Genomic DNA, 21,969 nt, shown 5'->3' with positions numbered 1-21,969 from the left:
TTGATCGCGTCACAACTCAATGACTAGCAATTATAAAGTTTATACTTTTTTTTTGCCTTTTCAAGTCATAGTAATTTGATTTGTGACAATTTATTCTATTCCACACTGTCATGCTATGAACGTTTTCATTGAGATTCATAAAATATACAAATTTTTTTTCAGGAATTCGCGTCAGAACATTCATCGAATAGTTGAACTATTTTTAAAACATATCATCTTTTTCCTACTACGAAAATATATATAAATTCTCTGATTTGTATAAAAAATTTCGCGAATGAGCGCTACAACACTTTTGAAGACGGAAAGAAAAATGTTTTTTTCTTTGAAAATAGATCTTGAAACATGATTGAAGTGGGTGTCGAAATTCTAAACTGCCTTCCATAGTGCGATAAAATGTGATCATGATTGACTTAATAAATATGTGGCGACTACGACTAAAGATTAGCCATCAAGTGACATTCAGCCACTTTGTTCATAGTTGAAAATGGTAATAAAGTATTCATATTTATTGTGTATAAATTCTTGGGTCGATTTTCCTTTATAAATAGTAGATAATAGAAACAATTACTCACCATCGCCTGTTCAATTTTGTTATCAATTGCGACAGCACTCGTTCCAGATGCACTAAGGGAAAAAGTTATAAAAAAAAGGAATAAATGAATAAATTGTATTTGATAAATAAATAAATAAAATACATTGATGAGAACAGATGTAATGATTTATATTTTTTTATATGTTTGACTATACTAAATAAGTTTTTTTTTTATTTTGCATCAAAAAATTATAGACTATGTATATAAATAGCCATTGCAAAGCGAAGCATTGCTTCATTAAATGAAGCTCGGAATCAGGAAATGATTTTTATGAAGTACATAAATCTCTTAGCAACTGAAAAATTTATTTTTAGATGACCCCTTTTGCTCGATACCTATATACAATGAATGAGAAATAAATTTTCATCGATTAAGATATTTTTTTGGTTCATTTAAACTTTCAACTTTTGTTCCGACGCAAGCTATAGCGCATTTTACATCAAATTTGATTGATGATATTGGATCCGGATCTATTTAAACCAAATTTACGTTGTGCAGGAAACCACGTTAAAACAAAACAAAACTTTTGGTTACACGCTAATGACGCATGGTGTATACAATTGTGTTTGGACAGAACTGACCTAGTATAATGTTGATTTTTTTTTTCATTTTTATTTTGAAAATATTGAATTATAATGGAATCATAACAATGTTTAAATAACTCAGTCAAAATGTACACAAAGAGCCATTAATTTTATGAAAACATAAACTAAAAAATTTGTCTCAAAAATCGGCATAAGAAGAAGTAGTCTCGTGTTTTATTCAGTAAACATCATTTAAAGAGTAAAAGACATGATGAAAAAAAAAAGGATTTCACTTTGTTGTCAATAACAAATATGAAGTCAACTTTCAAAATACACAATGCCGAGTTTATTTATATTTTTATGATTTTTCCAACCTGTTTTTGCCGATTCCGTCATACCTTACTTTATAGCTTAGATCATCAATTGTCTCATTTGCTTATTCTTTTTTTTCATCACAAGTTTTAATAATTCGTACAGAAAATAAACTTGAATTAAAAGATTCTTGAAAAATTGAGGCTTTAATTTTCCACTTGATACTTGACATGAGTGTGCAATTTGTTTTACTTTTTCTTAGAAAAAAATAATTACCTACAAAAGTTTGATGAAATATTTAATTACGATTGTGTAAATTTTTTGCTTTACGTGAGGCTTGTTGCGTACGTTTTTATAAAATCACAACATTTGCAACTAATCAGATAAAAAGAACAAATTAAAATGAGTCAGCTCACTTCTTTCTCTAAAAGAGCACATCATTTGATTACGCAACAAAAAAAAAATCTTGCAAGTTTTAAGTTTTAGATAAATTTAGAAAAACTCGAGCGAATTTCTAGAAAGTCATTTTAATCTTTCTTTCTTTCTCTCATTTCGTATTGATAAATTTTTAATTAACTCGCGAAAATAAATGACTTTTTTTTCGAAGTCAAATAAATTCAAAACTGGACGGAATGAAAAATGATTTTTTGTCTTTGTATACGTCTCATCGTCAGCTTGTTGATATTAACATCGGAGAAGGAAAAATTTCTGGCTCACGTGTATTAATTTTTCTTTCATCTCCTTTCAATGGTCTGTACCGTAATTTTTTTTCTCACATTGTATACATTTCTTTAATTTTTCTTCATATTGAATCGCATGAAATAATTTTCATTTTTTTTTACTCTTCTTCTATCTTCGCAAAAAAAGAAATTTATATTTTTTTTAATCATTCAATGAACTTGACCATTTCAGTTGTGATTCAAAATATAACCTTCAGATTATTTTTAAAACATTAAAATAAATTTTTTCGTCTCATTTTGCGTTTATTTGATGATAAATTATTTACGGACACATGACAAATCAGCTTCGTATAGGTTTCATAGTCAAGTGGCTGATTTTGATAGCACGAGTGACGAATCATCACAATGTTTGATTAATAAATTCATACAAATTGAACTCTTTAAATCTTCCTTATCTAAGTAGAGTATTTCTTTGCAGCACGACCACGTCGTACATTTTCCATTCAATACAAAGTATTTTCTAGCTAGTAAGAATGACTCTGCTGAGATTTTTTCTTTTTTTCTATCGTACATAAATTTTTTAGATTAGCTATTAATAAATTAAATTTATTAAATGTAGGAAAAATGTTCAGGGACCACGGGGTCGACTCACACACACACACATACACATTCATAACAAAGTAGAACCAAATTCTCTCCTTCTTCTTGTCTGCGCTACCTTTCGATAAAATATATATATATATCTGATTGGAGTCGAAAATAAAAAATGTTTCTGCATAAAATTGAAAACATGTTTAAGGCCATATTCTAAATTTGTTTTATAGTTTCTAACTTGTAGATATATATGAAAAAAACTTATATATTTTTGCGTTTATTTTCAAGGAGAATCGAGACAACTTAGGAGGTTTTAAAACTGTGCATGTATAAAAATAAAACATTTGTATGTGTCTGTGTATGTTGGACGACAAGATGTAAAGTTACAGATAATCACGAGGCTTATGCTGCTCACTCACCAAAAAGTGTACACTTTTAAAAATGCACAAGAATAATTTTTATTACACGCAATTTTGCAATTTTTTATGAGCTGTTTTTATTGAAAATATTATAATAAATTGAAATTTTTTTGTTTTTTTCATTCGAGACTGTTTTTCTGTACGACCACCATTTTATTTTTCTGCTTACATGGCGATATTCCAGAAGAAGACTACATACTTTGGTATGAACGGAAAAGTCAATTTTCCGTTTTATATCATTTTACTTAATTATTTTAAGAGATTTTCTTTCATCTTAAAAGCCAGCCAAAAAAATGTAAATTTTGAAAAATGGCTACGAAATTTTTAAAATGCTATCAAGTTATATATACTTACTCTGGATAAAAGTGATCTATATATTTGATAACAACATCTCGTAAAATATCTTGCTTAGCTCCAAGCGATTGAATTTGATGTACGGCCATCATGTCTGCTTTCATTGCTTAATTTTTTCTTTTTATTTATTTTATTTAATGAAAATTATTAGAAAACTTTATCTACGTTTTAAAAACCTTTCTTTTCACGATTTACTTCCGATGAAATTGCAGACAGTGAAATTATATTTCTGGATGGCTAATTTGACAAGATCTTTTAATATTAAATTGGTGATTGTAGGAAATAAACTAAAATATTTTCCCTTTGATTTTTCTTCTTCTTCAGCAAGTATTTTTCTTTAATTTTTTTATTATTTTTAAAATAATATTTTCTCTTTTTAAATGATTTCACTTGATTTTAAGGGCTTTTAAGCATGGAAGTACTTCACTCTTTTTGAATTAAATTCAATTTTATTTTATCACAATATATTTTTATACGAATAAGAACTTTAAATAAAGATATCACAAAATGCTCACTAAATGACTTCAGCCATTTTTTTCAAGTGCAAACTATATGCACATTTTTAAGTTTTGTTTTTTTTTTTTTGCTTTTTTGGTGCTTAAATAATCCAAAAATTTAATCTCTTTTCATGAACTTCCTTTTTTCTGCCTGGAAAAATTTTCCTTTCTTCTCTTTTTCTATTTTTTTCTCCTTTTACTTTGCAGAAAAAGTTACAAACGATACGAAAAAAATTTAATGTGATCAGATGTTTCCTAGTGACTGTGAAAGACTATTGAAAAATTGTACTTTTTCAAAATTTTATTATTGTGAATGGTTAAAAAAGCTGAAAATGTTCATGTATTGGTTTGCAGCAGTTAAGAAATTTATCGTTGTATATGGAATATGAGAATATACGCATTACGTTTTACTCTCAATCGCATGTAAATACATGAATATCGTACGATTTTATATTCGTTTTTGTGAGAATTTTCGCTCTTCTCTTCTTCTTGTTTTTCCTTTATTTTACTCGAGAGTAAATTGAATGTTGTAGTGGTGGCTTTGCTTTAACAAACAACAAAAAAACTCTTTCATTTTAATAGCGCAAAACCAATTTTTCATCAATTATTTTTGCCATGCAAACTTTAAAAAATTTATGACATGAAAATCAATTTATTTATAGAACAAATACAAAATTATGATTTTTAAAAAAGTTATGAATGGAAAAGAAGTATGAAATTTTTCAAATACACAATACATTCATAATTTATGCTCTTAATATGTCGTGTGTAGAAAATTTTTGGTGAGCGAACAGCATTGAGCATTGAGGGAAAAATGAGAATGGCAGCAGCAGCAGCAGTAGCAGCATAAAATAAAACTTGATTGCAACATAGACTTGAGAAACTGAATGTTTTATTTTCATATTCATTGCAGCATTTGTTTTTCTTTTGTGGATTCTTTCACCTCACATACTGACTCTATCTATGAATGTGTGTATATGGTAATATAGTCAATCAATGATGTTCAAGGAAAACCGCACGATCTCTTAGAATATTGCAATATTGACTATGATTATTATTATTATTGTTTAGTCCGCATTATAAGCTACTATTATATAATTATAGATTTTCAATTATTTTTCTTACGACACGGATGGAACTATTAAAGTATTATTTCTTTATTGTTGCATAAGATTCGAGATAATGTTGCTTAACTAGGTTAAACATGTTTTTCCACACAAATATCACAAAACAAACATATTGATTTGTTTGTACATATTATCAATCAATCACAACTTTAATCATTTCAAGGTATTCTAGCTTTTTATTTAAAAAAAAGAAGAAGAAATGAAGTAACATCTTTAACTGACTCACATTTCCTTTATATTTGACTTTAGATACTTCATCTTGCACTTATAAAAATAGAATAAATTGTGCTGACAAAAATAGACTTTGGTCCTGACTCAAATCAAACATCAACTGGTGATGTTAGTTTTCGCACTGATATCAAAACACTGATCTCAAATCAAAATAAATTAAAGTTAATAAAAAAGGCATATAATGTTTTGAGCGATCGGAACTTCTACTTCATTAATTTCATCATGATATATGGTACAAAAAAAAACAACATTCGCTATATTTTCATTTATTTTTAGTCAGTGTTACCGAGCATAGTGAATTTCAATTTAAAGCCGCCTAGAATATTCGGAATTTTAATTAACACTTACATTTGCTTTATATTAGAATTAAGATTTTTATTTTGACTGCTACCATCAGCTGATTTTTTGATTTTTCTATGATTTAACATTTTGCTTAATAAATCAATTAACAAGTTATTTATTTACAGAACTTTTGAGTCGAACTGAATCAAATGAACAGAATCGAAATTAAATTTAGTCATTATTGAATGAAAAACTGAAAATTAATATCTTAATTTAGACTTAATTAGTAAGCTTTATTTGTATCTCAGAAATAGACACGAAGGCTCACATGTGACGGTGGATGGCATTCAATCATTTTGATTAGCGTATGAATAACTTGCAAAGTAAACAATTGGCAACGAAAAAAAATAAAAATCTATCAAAATAAGTCACTTGTCAGGTGCACAAAATGTAACGTGCAATTACTGTACTTGTTTACTTGTAAATTTCCTATTCAAAAATTTCAAATATTTTTATAACCATTTGAATGAAAAATTAATAAAATAAGCAACAACATCGAAAATGTTTTGTGATTTGAAAGAGTTCATTTGAATATTCTGTGACATCATATTAGTGCCTGCCAAGCTATTTGCTGCCAAAAGCTTTTACAAAATTTTACAATTTTTCCATGCCTGTAATCTGAATTTGTCATGATTTTGATCATAACCTGATCATGTGAATGAATGAAATTGTTGACAAATCATGTTTATTGATGACTATAACTTGGTACCGTGTTCGGTTTACATCCGACAACATTCCAGACTCACGCGAGTCTGGTGTCGGAATTTTGATCGATTAACTGACTTGTGCATGTCAAATGATCAAAAGCATGAAAAATTGCAAAATGAAAAAATGCGCCAAAAACACAGCAGTGTGTAGAATTTACAATTTGAATTAAGTTCAAAACAATCTCATATATAACAAAGATTCTTGACGAAGATGAAGCAAAATAAAAAAATAAGAATATTTAGTAATGTTTATCTTTCATCAAAATATACATTTTGCTTCTTTATGACCTTGAGTGTCTTTAAGAAAAAAAGATCATTGACTTTATTCTTCAAGAAACAAAACAATAAACTTTCTTGTCTTTGTTTTGTTTACTGTTTAAGCGAGAGAGACTCTTGAGATGAAAAGCTTAGAACAAAACAAAAAAAGAAGTGAAATAATTGGATAAGGAAAAATAATGAGACAGGGAAGAGGTGAATTTTTTTGTTTTAAAAAGCACTTACCCTATAAAATTTTTGACAAAGCAATAGACAGCAACTAATGATCGATCATTCAAAAAGAACTCTGGTTTAATAATTGGCAGTGTCGAAGACATGATATATATTATTGATATTTTCAAATTTTCAACTCCAAAATGACAATTTAAATTTGTTTCTGATTTATAGGTGCTTTCTAAAATAACTTTTCATTCATAATATACATAAAAATTCGAATCGAGCATGCAGTAGTAGTGTTCACATATATCCTTATATATACTTGATAACATTTCCAATGATAACTTATCAAATAAGAAAGCTACGAAAAATTTACTATGCAAAATGTAAATAAAGTGAATTTAGATGTTTCCATTCCTATAGCAACACTCTTTTATCGGTGGAAAACATGTACAGTATAAAAAGAAAAATCAAATTCCTTTAAAAATCAAACAAACTAAATATATGTGTATCTGTTTAATGTCTCCACTGATCATCGAATTTGAAAAAAAAAATTACCTCAATAAAATTCTTTCATAATCTTCAAAAGTTTTCTTTTTTAATACTTTTAAATATGAAAAATTCTTCGCTGCTCTTTCGATTCCGTTGAATCTCTCTATTTATATTTCAATCTCCAATTATTCTTGCGTTTCCTTTTAATTTTCCTCCCGATTAATAAACGTCTCAATACTGTCATATGCAATTGATTATTTCTCACTTTTCTTGTATAAATATAAAATACTAGAGGAATCAAATGATCAAAGATAATGTACGACACTACTTGTATAAAATTAGCAATGATCGTTAATAAGATTTTTTTCTCTCTATTTCGCGCTAAATCATGAAAATGTTTCACAAGATTTAATAAATATACAATTATTGTCTTTTTCAAACTGTTTTACTTATTTCCTCATTAGTTTGGCTTCTCATTCACTTTGAACAACTTTTTAATTTTAGCTTATAGATTTGCATGAATTATTTTTTTTTTAAATTCTATCATTCACAAATGTGAAATCCATTTTTTTTGTTGGTGTATCTACTATAACTGTTTTGAGAGTACTGGAAATTCATTGTTTTGGAATCCTATTGATTGTAACGAACGCGCATGATTACTCTATTCCTATCACACCATAAGCAACATCAAGGTTTATCTCCGAATTATGGCAATATAAAAATTGAGAGTATTATTGCCATCTCAATGAGAGTCGAAGTTTTTTTTGTTGTTTATTTTAAAGTTCAGGTTTGTTTTTGTTCAAAATCAAAGGTTAGACATAAAGGAAGGAAGAGATTGTAACTTAATATACTATTGTTGCACATGCGTTAATGTGCCACTCTGTACACGATTCTCAATGAATATAAAAAGGGAGAGTGAAAAAAAATTTATATGTTTTTTTAGTTCCAGCAACTTCTTTCTTCGTTTCTCATTTTTCATTCGTGACAATAAAAATTTATGGTTTGTTTTTATTTTTCTTTCTTTTTTTTGCAAAATGATGATATTCTAGCATAAACAAAAAAAGTGATATCACAGCTCAATTCTCTCTTCTCTTCTTTTATTTGTATTCGTAGATTTAAATGCCATGAAAAACTATACAGTTATTAACGTATTTTCCCAAAGACATAATTGATTATTCACTTTTCTGCAAGGCTAAATCAATTAATTGAATTGTGGAGAAATTGAAATTATGCAGAATAGAATTTATGAAATTTTCCTTTGTTTAAATTAAATTAGAATTGAGAAATAATTTATGAGCAATCAAAATTTCTTAGAATTGTCGTTCATACGTCACTTAACAATGACGTTCATACTAAAATAGGTTAGTTAATTCTACTTATTACTCATTCTATTATGTCGTCCTGACGTAATATAACAGTGTTGTTCTAACTTTTTGTAGCAGCACACTAATTATTAACAAAAATATTTTATGGCACAGTAATAAAGTAATTATGGTCAAAATTATGTTGAATTGGAATAAAATCCTTAAGTTTTTGATGGTTTAATTGACCTTTTTAAATAAACAATTCAAATTTTATGAAAAGCTACCTGTTTTTGGAATTTTTAAATTTTTTATGGCAGCACACCTGAGTTTGCACTACAACAAGTGTGCCGCCACACACAGGTAGTACAACACTGCAATAAAACATTCATACGTCAACAATAAAACGGGTTTCTAGAACTATCAATGAAGTGTCCCCATTAGCCCCTCCCTCCAAAAATATTGTAGTTCAAAGAGTGATTCCGCAAAAAAGTTTTCAATCAATCTCATCTTCGGTTTAACTTCCTCTATTTTGTGCCTTGTAATCATAGATAATGAATGATGACTATCCAACAAAAAATATATGGGCTATCCCAACAATTACGCGTAAAGTTGAATAACCTCTAAAAAAAGTTTTGTCCTTGATGTAGCACATGGCATTAGAGTAAATAGAACAACCACAAAAAAAATTAATGGTTTTCGTTGTTTAACAAGCATAATCGAATTGGTCAACATTAAATTATTAATACATTTGGAAGAATGTGGAGAAATAATGAATGAAAAAGTGTTATATGAAGGAAATTTTCCGATTTTCTGGGCATCTATGCCAAAAATAATATTATCCAAAGGAAATGTTATATGTTCGAGAAAGCACATCGCATTTTTTCACAATCTCCTGTATATCTATAAATCTGAATCACATCTTATATACCTTCTTCTTTTTCAATTAATAAATGAACACCACTACTCGATATCGTTGCTGTTTTTCATCAAATTGAATTTAGCTTCACCACGAAGATTTCATTTTCAGATAAATAGCATTGTAAGGAGCATGTATAAAGTACACACGAGCCAAGGACATATGATATAAAAGCACAAAAATTCGCACATCTTTTTAACAGTTTATATTTTTTTAAATTCCTCGTTTTTTTATCTTTTTAAACAATTTAATATATTAACAATTTTCACTTAAACACTCGACATTAATTTATTATCATACGCGCTATAATTGTCTTAAATTTACGATCACTACAGTAAAGATATTCCGAAATCATTCAGTTTCTTAATTTCGCTATTACGATTAGAAAAAAAAATGTGTTTGCAAAATTTTTAATGCTGATACCAATAAACAAACTTTTCGTACTGACTGAGCAAAAAAATATTAAATAACATGAACCCATCAAACTTGATCGTTGGCGAAACGCTTTGAACAATGTGTAAGCCTGCTTATGTATTTGTTACTTTTTTTTTCTCTCTTTACGTTGTTTCACATTATCCACCTTTTTTTTCATACATAATACATTTAAAGTAATGGCAAAATATTTTTTAAAAAGGAAAATTTCTTGTGTATCGTACATATATCGATAGATATACATTAAAATCATAGCAATATAAGAAGAAAAGTCACGTGTATTAGACTCTATTTTCTATTATGTTCATGAGAAAAATAATTCTCATAAAAAGCTTAATGACATATAATTGACTATGCAAATGATTTTGAGTGGTGTGACCTCAAATTTTTATAAATTTTCTTATTTTGTATCCATATATCAATCAATCAATCAAAGTACATACTTTTTGATTAGTAATTTGTTATGAAACAAATAGTGTGCAACATTTTCATTTAGCACTAATAATTGATAGTGCAAACAGTACGTAAATACGCTATAACTACTTAAGTAATTTTTTTCTTCTACTCTTTAGACAAGGCGACATAAAGTCTGATGTAAAATATCAATATTGTATAAATAAATAAATGAAACCTTACAAATAATTTGTTTTTCCTTCCTCTTTACGTGGTCATGAAAAGTCAGAGGAAAATATTATAATTAACGAGAAAAAAGAAAATTTCCTACTTACAGTTCTTGCAGACAAAAAATTGGCAATTGATGTCGGTGAGATTCATTTTCTTACCTCTCAGAAACACAAAAAATTAACAAAATTGAGTACACAGATAATTTTCTTAAAAAAATAAATCCCAATAGTCAAATGCGATTCCAATTAAAGAAAAATGATGTCATTTCTTTTGTTCTCATCATATGTATACTTATTAAAAAGTAAAACGAGTGCACAACTTATCGTTGAATGAAATATAAAATTGTTCACATACCTGTAAATAAAGAGAAAAATTTAAATATAATAAAGTGATCAATAAAATTTCAACTGTTTAAATTAATTTTTTAAAAGAAACAAAAGTTGTTAAGAAAATTATAAACATATCAAACAGTTGTTCTGCAAAACTCGTTAGCAATTTTGTTTACATTTTCGGTGAGTTTTGCAAAACAAAAATTTTATTCACATTTATTTCAATGTTTATTTCTACACTTGGAAGAAAATTTTTACTAGACTTTATAGCGATTTTCATCAGATTATTGCAAGCGTCTGCCAAGTGGCACGCTATCGTGCTGGCTTGATTATTTCAAAATATGGAAGATTGTTAAAATAATCTGTGAAATTTCTGTTTCAGAATTCGAAAAATTTTCTTCCAATTTAAGTCCCGAGTGGCACAAATGAAGAAGGCTCCTATGTTATCCGTAGCCGACTTCCATTTAGTGTTAGCAGAGCCTTCTTCATTCGTGTCACTCGGCTAATATGATTATTAAATTCTGATTTAAAGCAACAAGGAAAAATCTAATTGAAATAAATCAAAAATTTGTCAAAAATCGTTTTAGAATTAAATGTTTTTTGTCTATGAAAACCAAACCAAGAATAAAAAGGACAAACAATTCACGGATTATTGTAAATAAATGTAGGTATGATTGACGATAATACAAAATGAATGTGTAATGTTTTGACTTTTAAAATGAGATAAAGAAGACGACCGACAAATTTGAATGTTATAAAGAAGTCATCACCTTATAATATTTACTTTTGTCATTAAACAAGTTTAAAGCTCTTCAATGTCTTTCATTTGGTCGATTTTTTATATTAAAAAAATGACGACAATAAAGAAGTATTCGAAAAGTTATGATGAATTTTTATTTATATACACACGTATAGTATTTTCGAGAGCATGACATCATCCTATATACACAAAATAATAGCATATTGTGTACCTTCTTTCCTTCTCTTCATATCTCTTCAGAGATGAATGAAAGAAAATACTCGAGAGCCACTATAATAATAAACAAAATTGAGCACAAAAAGAAGGTGTATGCAAAAAAAAAATCAGAAAGTTTCTTTTTGTTTGTGCGTCGATCAGATGAAAAGTCTGGCTTATTTATTTCGGGGGTTTTCCATTTTAACGCAATTTTGCGGTATAGATCTGCACAAAATTCATTGATGAAAAATTGTTTTTTTGAAGTTATTTTAAGACTCTCTTTGTGAATGATAGCTATATATTTAGGATTCGAGGTCGACAATTGACGAAATTTCATCTTTAAATCATCACATTCTAGAGAAAAACATCATCAAGTCCTCTTATCTCGTGAATCTACAACAATTGTGATTATCTAATACATGTACGACCAAACACCATGTTAATCATGAACGTCACTGGAGCCCAACATTCAAGGAAATGCTGCGCTAAAAAATCAAATCGAAATGAAGCAACGGAATAAATTTTTACGCAAAATACACGCAAATAACAAAACTGAAAAGTGTTAATGACTTCAAAACCACATTGAATGAAGAGAAAAAAAATAACAATTTTAGTTGTTGTTGTTTCTATCTCAGTATGAAGCCTCAATTACGTACGCACTTTTTCTCTTGCCTTTCATTTGTGCCATTTCATTGAAGTGCCAGCAATCTCAACAATTTTTTAATATTTTTATATTTATTTATTTAAAAAACAAAAAAAAAAAAGAATCAAAATTCAAAATGGGGAACCTACTTATATGAACTTTCTGATCTGAATAGGCGAAAAAGGAGAAAACAAAAAAAAAAGTTCTAAGAAGACATGAGAGAAATGAAAGACTTGACATGTCTTGTCAAAAAAACAACAGTATTAATTTTCTCATGATGAATAGCATGTATGTATAGTTAGAACGTTTCATTGAACTTCTGATATTAATATAATGGAATATATGTATAAAAAAATGAGTAAGCACTACAAACTACGCACATTAAAAAAAAAGTATTGCAAAGATATGTGGCTGTGTCCACATGAAAACGGATGAAAGCCACTCAATTATTAATTCGTTTTCACTAAAATATCGTACTAATGTATGAATATTAAAAAAACACAAGCACCAAAGGACTGTTTAGACATAATGAGTAGTAATGAGTGGTAAAATTGAGTTTGAATCATGAGGTAGCATTCAATAATAAATGACATTTACAATAAAAACTAAATTATCAAGACAATTATTATTAAAAAAAAAAAAAAACAAATTTTTCCAAACGAATTCAAAAATTAAAAATGAAAATAAAATAAATTTTTAAGGTAACCAATTCTGAACCTGGGATTATCTGATGTATTTCCAAGTGCAGGTGAAGCAGATCTGCTTACGCGACTACTCGCATTAGCATCTTTACTACAACTCGCGCCAATACATCCAACGTTTGTGCATAAAGGACTTATTGTCGATAAATTCATTGTAAGTGCTGTCGTTGCCAAACCACCAGGGGTACAGCCTATACATTTTTTCTCCTTAGTTTTTTGTGTATTCATAGATGGTGCCGTTTTACTATATTGACCAAATAACAACAGATTTGTATTATTATTACTTTTACTATTTCCTACTTTTTCCGTCTCAATGTTTGAATAATTTATTTTATGTTCCGCATCTATAACGATTTTTTCTGGCACCATACTCGAATTATCATTCGAATTTCTTTTATTGCTATTTCCCGATATCATTGTCAATATTCCATTAATATCACTACATTTTACACTACGTTCAATCATTCTTTGTTTATCTATTATGTGCTGATGAGGTAAATAATGAAGACGATGCTCATTATTATTACGGCTTATATTTTTGTCATTATATAATTTGTTTCTGTAACATGATCGTGATTGATTTTTTTTTTTTCGAGATAAATGGAAGAAAGAATGTTGATATCAATGCATTAATGAGATTCTTTAATAATTAAGGAGTTATTTGGAATATATATATTAAAAAATGAGAAGGGATTAATAATTCATGAGTATTTGATCAAAGACAAAGAATTGGATTTCATAAGTTTATGTCTATCCATGTATGCACACACAGAAAAATCTCATTTAATGACTGCTTATTAGTTACTAATAATCGATATTAATGCTTATAAGTATGTAGTTTTTTGCATGTTACCATTCATTCATTCATTAAATTTAAAGGTTAAACATAGTTAGTTTTTCAATGTAAAGTCATTTTGAATCGAAGTTATTGACATTGTGCATGAATAATATTTTTTTTTCTCTTCGCTAAGCGCATTTGTTTCATATAATCCATTCTTTCAATGCTCGATTGCTCCATTGCAAAATATAAGGAATGAAAAAATTTATGTTCATACAACATATAAAATTATGTTGTGCTATGCTTATATAAGCATTTACAAATAAAGTGACACGATTTTTTTTTGTGTGCTGTAATTATACATCGATAAGTAAACTGTGGAAAAATTTCCTCTCGAATTTTTCCATTAAGCATATAGCCGTATATGCACAGATCTAAGTTCAGTTTACGCTTTATTGTTTTACTCTCCGTGACAACGTCACGATCGTTTAATTTAAATAGGTTGCTCTCAAAATGCCTTTTTTCATTTTCTCTGAAAATGTACAACAAAAAGTTCAAAATACCTTTCTACACTCTATTTAATAAATAAAATATGGAAAATCCTATTCTATCTCTGTCTCTCTCACTGTATGAGACACAAACAACTTTTGACATTTTTCACATGTATGTCACGCACTTAATATCACCTAGAATTGCCTTAGGAATATTTTCTATGAAAAAATATTAATCAAATTATAGTTCGATGACATTTTAGTAGAATGAAAATTATTTGTAGGCTTTCTACATATGCAGAATATAGTTCACAAACACACTATCAGATCTTAATGAGTAAAATAAATTAGACCGAAATACAAAGTAGCACACAATTGCTTCATGAAAACAGTATCGCATGATAAGCACATTTTTGTATCACAATTCACAAATCTGTAGATTAAATTTTCATTAAAACATTGATTTTAAGTAGGTAATTAACAATTTATATACAATTAATTAAGATTTAGTGAATCAAGGCAATTTGGGGTAATTTGATAATGGCTAACTTATCAGTCGAGCAGCACAATGCGATAGATCGCCTTTGAACTCAGCCGAGCAAAACAATGCGGTAAACCGACTTTGAAATCAGCCGTGACAATGCCGTCAAGGCAACTTTACATCTTTACGTTAGTACGGTGATGAAGCGATACCCTAGCAAACACGGTGTGCTGTTCGAGTCAGCTATTGTGAACTTTTAAAGCAATTTTCCTCAAAGAAGATTTTCAGAATTTTCTATCCTTTCTGTTGCTAAATGTTCCCAATTATTGAACATCATAAGTGAATGACCACAAAAGATTCTCCCAAAAATAAACTTAAACGTGTCTAAATTTAGTCACATAATGCTAAACTTAGAAGATAAATGAGCAAAGCAGCACATTTTGCTAAAAAAAATGACACAAATCATTCAAGTTCCGTCATTACTTTACATTTATATTTATTTGACAAGCTTAAAAAATATTCAATCCAACAGATGTAACACAATCTATGTTCGCCAAAAAAAAAAAAAAAAAGAAACCACAAAAATGATCTACTTTGTGTAGCAAGTAAATGAGCAACTCATAGAAACCCAAATATTCATTATGTAGCATCGGATAAATAAAAAAAATTAGAAATTTATTACTAATTTGAAAAAAAAAATGATTCCCGTTATTATCGTAGTTTTCACTAGTTTCGCGCAAAAACTGCCTTGTCCTTGTTCCACATTATAAAAAAGAGCTGTCAATCATAATTATGTTTTTTTTTCTGCTTCTCATCTATACTTATTTGTGAATAGGAAAAAATATTTTTTTTTTGTACACTTGTATGGATAAAGTTCAATGACATGTACATTAAATGATTGTTCAAAAATTTCTGCTATGCCTCAAAGGGCAAAGCCGGTTTTTCGGTCAAATCTTTATTTTTGTATGTTTTGAAGGAATAGGGCCATCGAATATAAGCCGGCTAGCAGATCTGCTTAATTTAAATGGTGTTGTTATATATTTAGCCAAATATGACACAGATTTCTAGTTTTTAGTGTTTAGAATCAGAAATCGAAATCACTAAAGACGGGGGCGGAATGTTCACTTATTATAGTCTACTAGAGGCCTGAAAGCTTAGTAATTGAAGTCTAGAAGAGACTTAATATAAGCGAATATTTAGCCGCCGCCAACTTAATTAGCAGCCTAGTTGATCTTTGTTCAGAGCAGATCAACTAATTTGAAATGTGTTTTGCAGAGCTCAAAGTCGACTCGGATTTTGTAAGTTTCGACAATTGCTTGCAAGTATGAGTATAATATTTGCAAGTACTGTATTCAAATGTTAGAATGTCATTTAAATTCAAGCACTTTTATGGGATTCTTGGAAACAGTATGTAAATACTTGCATGCAATTGTCTAGGATTTCGTATGGAAAAGTTGACTCAAATCGCCTAGACTCCATAAAAAATTTGAGTCAGGTTCAAGCTTTGAATTTTTGTTATGGCTTTACATATTCCGTCAAAAAATACTAAAATAATTGAAACCTAAAATTCCGGCTTCAACCTCTACTAGACCTAACAGGTATGTCTTAGACGGGAATAAAAGAGTAAAAACCTCATGAGATCAATTAAACCCCCCTAATCAAAAAATGTCTAACTTCACCCCTGCTCTCTACAATAATTCATCATCACAAAGGTATAAATGCTTTTAAAATTGTCATAGAATATTGAGGATACATATGATCATGAAACTTTAGTACTAATGTGTGCTTATACATATCCGAGACACAAACCATTTTATTCTCTTGTTGCTTTTATTAGAACAGATTCAGAGAGAAAGAAGAAAAAAAAATTTTTTTTTGACGTTCTTTTATGCATGAACAAAGTTTACACATGATGAAAACAAAAAAATCAAGTGTAAAATTGATTATGAAAGCGGAAGACGAGAATAAGAAAGGTCAATGTCAGCTATTGTCTTCTTATTTTTTTGACTGAATGATTAATTAGTGCAGCACCAAAAAACATGTACTACGCAAAAAATGGAATGAGTTTGAAATGTTTACAATCAGGTGCGGTCGTGTAATAAAAATATTTGAAATACCTTCTCTGATAACTCTGTGCATGCCTTCGATTGACATCAATTGGGGTTGATGGTTTTTTGCGAATAAAATTCTCATTTTTACTATAACTCATTTTTTACTCTTAATCTTTTTTAATAAACTCACAAAAAAAAACACGCGGATTTTTTTTTAAATTGATTATGATTGTCATTTAATACTGTCATATCTTATCAACTCGAGAACATCAATTTCTTTGTTGAATGAAATGATTTTTTTCATTTTTTTATTATTTCGAATCAATAGCAATTTTTTTGAAATATGGGTTAACCATATGTACTGTTAAGCAATAATTATTGCACACACGATCATAAAACGTTATCTAAAAATATATTTACGTATGATGTATAAAGATCGAATGAAAAACTCGCATTTAAATCGTAATTATTTTCATTTTTTTCATTGCGAAATTCGAGACGAAAAAGAAATAAATCTCACAATGCAGATGATATGAAATATCTGACTGAATGCCTGTTAACATTCAAATGACAATTCTATAACCGGAACATTATACAACACGAATCGACCGTACTCATTATAACTACATTTTTTTACTTAAGAAATTAACAGAAGAGACAAAATTATAATTGACTTAAAACTGTGAAGTCTCACGTCCTCCCGCGAATAAAAATATGGATAAACTGATGTGATACTAGCAAATAACATCATCATCATCATCATCGTAGATATTGCATAAATTAAATTAACAAAAAGTTTAATTTATTAAATTTATCACAATTGTTCACGTTATCTGACTGACACGGCTTTTCACACACGAAATTGATGATAGAAAATAAGGTCTCGTTAAACGGAGAATAATTGAGAAATTTACGGCATTTAATTTAAGCAGAGAAATTCAGTCATTAGTATGAAATGTCTCTAATATTATTCGAATGATTAGAACGCAGTTTAGAATGTCTCAGTTTATAAGGTCGTTCACATAAGAAGTTCATCAAAATTTGGTTCAATTCTCACTTGTTGCCCTCTACCGATTGTCAGATTCATCAATTTTAAAATCATTTCCCTCAATTATATACAATTTTTTAAAGAGATTAGTCCTTAAGAATGTTAAATCTTTAAATTTTATATGAAAATTTTGTATGAAAAAGGAGATTCGAGTCAACTCGACTCCATATAAAATTCTAGTTGATTTCGAGCAATGCTTTTAGGTACCGTAGCGGTATTTCAGAAGCACAAAAACATGATCTTTGTACGTTAGGGTATTGAATATTTGAAGTGAACCCTAACAGGCAGAATTCATAATTTTATGATACAGAAATGCCACTACGGTACCTAAAATAATGGATCACAGTCGATCTATGCAACCATCAAATTAAGTAAGTAAGTACCCAAAAGCGGTTACTTTGCCTGTTAAGGAAACAAACTAGAATTCTAAATAGAATGTGAGAACAGAACCTTCCTTGATGAACGTAGTAAGTGAACAACCACAAAATGATTCCCTTGTGTTAGAATTTTAGTGAATAATAGAATAAATTTGTTAGCAAGAAAGAAAAGTTCCAAAGAACCCATAAAATGTGAACATAAAAATTAAATCGCAAATGCGCTTTAAAAATCATAAACTAGAATAACTTGGTATACATTTATTCTAATGCACAAATATGTATATATATGAAAAAGTAAAGGCAGGCATTCATTCAATTGTTGAACTCTAAGTAAACAAATTTATTTAAATTATGTGACGTCATATGAATTCCTCATAATGTCGCGAGAGAGTGAGTGAAAAAAGAAAAAACAAAACAAGTTTGTTATATTTATGCTGTAATAGTTTCGTAATAAGTACATAGTCATGTAGACTATCTTGCCTTGACTTTGAATTATGTCTGAACTTTGCCTTAGAGCATTCTATGCACAATGCTCTACATAGAAAGAATGAAAATAAAGATATTCAGTTTAGTATGAATTTCTTTTTCAACATTCCTTAATGGATTACTAACATACAAAAAAGAAAAATGACATTAAACGAGACGAGATATTATTCTTATTATTATTATTGGGAATGGATTGAAATGAATGTGGGTGAGTCACACAATGCGATTTTTTCCTATAATATGGAACGAAAGGAGAAATTTTTTTTGCAAAAAAAAAGAAGAATGTAAAAAATCAATGATTTTTTTGCTGCTGCTATGTGTAGACTTTAAGCAAAAGATCTTTGTGCATTGTGTTTTTTTAGAAACAAATATATAGAACCAAAAAAAAAGAACAAAATAAATTGTATCAGGAGGTGCACTTTTTGAATATAAAAAAAACGTGTGCGGAAAATTACGATAAAGAAAATAAAATAAAAAACAATAAAAAAAGAGAGTATGGAATGGAACAAAAAAAAATATCAATATGAAAAGACTCACCTTTCATTATCCTCGCTTATTGCTTGTCCATCATCGATTCCACCAACTGTTGCATTACTATTATTATTGCCACTATTCACACTATTTGAAGCACTTTCACTGATATCGATGCCAGCTGCACCCTCAACGACAGTTCCAAGACCGGCGAAACTTGACGGAGAAGATGCATTTTGCTGAGTTCCATCATTGCTAACTGTTATATTATTATTATTATCACTATTATTACTTAAGTTAATTTCGTTTGTTACTAAATTTCCCGTTTGTTGTTGGTTGTCAGATTCACATTGTTGTTGTTGTTGTTGGATTCTATCACCAGTTACAACTTGAGATACTTGGAACTGGTTCGTCATATTATCTTGGTTATTACTATTAATATTACTACTATTGTTATTACTAAACTCATTATCGGCGTTATTTAATGATGCATTTTCTGTGACATTGATATTAATATTTTGAGTTGGAATTGAAGATAACGGAAGAGCATTGGAAGAATTTGGACTGTTCATTTGAGATTGTTGTTGTTGTTGATGATGATGATCGTGACTTATATTCTGCATTAATATATTTGTCGGTAACGTTAATCCTTGAAGATGATTTTGTTGATCTTGTGGATGCACCATGCTATGAATCATCTCTTGAGTCATTGTCTGAGCATGTTGATGATGCTCAATAAAATGTTGTTGATTTCCAATTGACTGTTGTTGTGATGTGTTATTACTATTAATATTATTATTACTAACAAAATTTTCATTATTAGATGATTGTGGTAACAATTCACTATGTGGACCATTTGTAGCCATTCCAGCATATTCCGTTGAGTTAGAAGTCATATTGTTATTATCTTGTGATAAATGTAATGTAAGTTGTTTCTCTTGAACTAAAATTTGTTCAAGTTGTCTTTGCGGCATACTTTGTGTCGTCTGATTCGTCTGGTTGTGAACAATGTTTGTTGTATTAGAAGAATGGTCAATGTAAGTAGGAATAGATGTCATTGTTTGTGGATGACTAGTATTTTGATGTGAATTTTGCGTAACGTCTTGATGATTATAAAGTAACTGTTGCTTACTATTGATTTTATTTACTTCATGATCCAGTTCTTCATTGTCACTTATAATATGCTCAATCTCGCCATTATTCATAATCAATACTCTAGGGCCAACGATTGCTTCATGATGCTCATTTTTATGATCATCACCGTCTTTACCATCAATTCCATCATCTTGAAGTGTCGTATGATCAAGATAATCCATACACATCCATCGTCCTCTTTTAAATGGCTCTGTACTTTCAATTTTGACAACTTTAAATCTCTCGTTCTTATGATCAGGATCTTGTTTGCTAGAAATAGGGCCCATTATATTGATTCCAGCATCACTTACACTTACATGAACGTCCGATGTGCCATTTCCACCTAAATCTGGACCGACAATTGCTAGGCCATATTGAGAACTAGTTGGGATGACAGGGGCTGTACCAAATGCATTTTGTTGGGCAAAGAACACATCTTCTCCGCTAAACGTCTCTGAGATGCTCGGTGTCTCATAATCTGTAATGCGACTTATGTTATCATCAGTATGTGAATCATCTAAATCATCAGCAGAATCGTCACCGTTATTGTTATCTGTACTGTTACGCTGCACTTGTTGCGAATGATGGTGCGAATTTGCAGAACTCACAGATACAGACGTAATCTGAAATGATGTACCTTTCCTTTTTGACATATTATTGATAATGGTATTACTGCTCAGCGGTATGTGTCCTGATGATGACGATGACGATGAGCTCTTATCTATAAATTTTTTTTCATCATTATTAATCATTGATGATATATTTGCACCCGATTTTTCACAAATTAGTCGCAAATAACTTTCACTCGTAAATTTATGGATTACTTTACCATGTTTTAATTTTGATGTTTCCGATTTACTGTGACTGCTCTTCTCTTTTGTATTTGCTGTTGAATTACTCGATGTCTGACTATTTAACATTGTCGGATAATTTTGTCTCGAAGCCATTAAAATTTTTTTTTCTTCTATATAGATTTAGATGAAAGACAATAGTGAAAATTTTCTACAAATTTTCCAATGCAATTTTCTCGATTATCGCTCCTTTTTTAACAGCTAAATTCATGCACTGTATAATATTTAAGACTCAAATAACAAAATCACATCGACATATTTCAGAATACACAGTGTATATCCAGTTAAAATTATCTTTTGATAATTATTTTTAATCTTTTCAAAATATTCCGAAGAACAAGTTGCAAACTTCCTCAAATCACTTTATTAAATTTCCATCATAAACTCCTTAAATACTATTAATTGAGCTTTAATTCACTTTTATTCCATAGTTTACTGTCTTTAAAATATTTTAAAATTAATTATATCCTATAATTCGTTAGGTTAATTAATTAAATTCACGATTTTTCAGTGAGACAAAGTGTTTGTTTTGAGAAACATACTCTGTAGACTTTGTTGTTGAATTGGCGTCGCTTTGAAGTCGCGCTGGATTA

General features: G+C 29.0%; 1 protein-coding gene across 3 annotated transcripts in view; it reads right to left on the bottom strand.

The window, feature by feature from the left end:
- bun (TSC22 domain family member bunched) overlaps window positions 1-21,715 on the bottom strand; it is a 34,762-nt gene extending 13,047 nt beyond the window's left edge. Inside the window, exons 1-5 of one of the 3 annotated variants that reach the window (XM_070636426.1) lie at window positions 21,355-21,715; window positions 21,067-21,246; window positions 19,458-21,003; window positions 13,225-13,452; window positions 573-624 (exon numbers count right to left, since the gene is read on the bottom strand). In XM_070636426.1, the coding sequence (XP_070492527.1) occupies window positions 573-624; window positions 13,225-13,452; window positions 19,458-21,003; window positions 21,067-21,246; window positions 21,355-21,472 (2,124 nt within the window). In that variant the 5' untranslated portion in view covers window positions 21,473-21,715. Of the gene's footprint in view, window positions 1-572; window positions 625-13,224; window positions 13,453-19,457; window positions 21,247-21,354 lie in introns of all 3 variants that reach the window. The other 2 variants (XM_070636425.1, XM_070636428.1) reach the window with 2 other exon arrangements.
- Window positions 21,716-21,969: the final 254 nt, after the last annotated feature.

Source organism: Chironomus tepperi, unplaced genomic scaffold, assembly GCF_022539635.2.
Source record: "Chironomus tepperi strain 1889 unplaced genomic scaffold, CSIRO-AGI_Ctep_v1 contig_128, whole genome shotgun sequence".
In the NCBI taxonomy this organism is placed as follows: Eukaryota; Metazoa; Arthropoda; class Insecta; order Diptera; family Chironomidae; genus Chironomus; species Chironomus tepperi.
The sequence above is the reverse complement of the archived record's forward strand: the minus strand, read 5'-3'. Positions and strand labels throughout refer to the sequence as shown.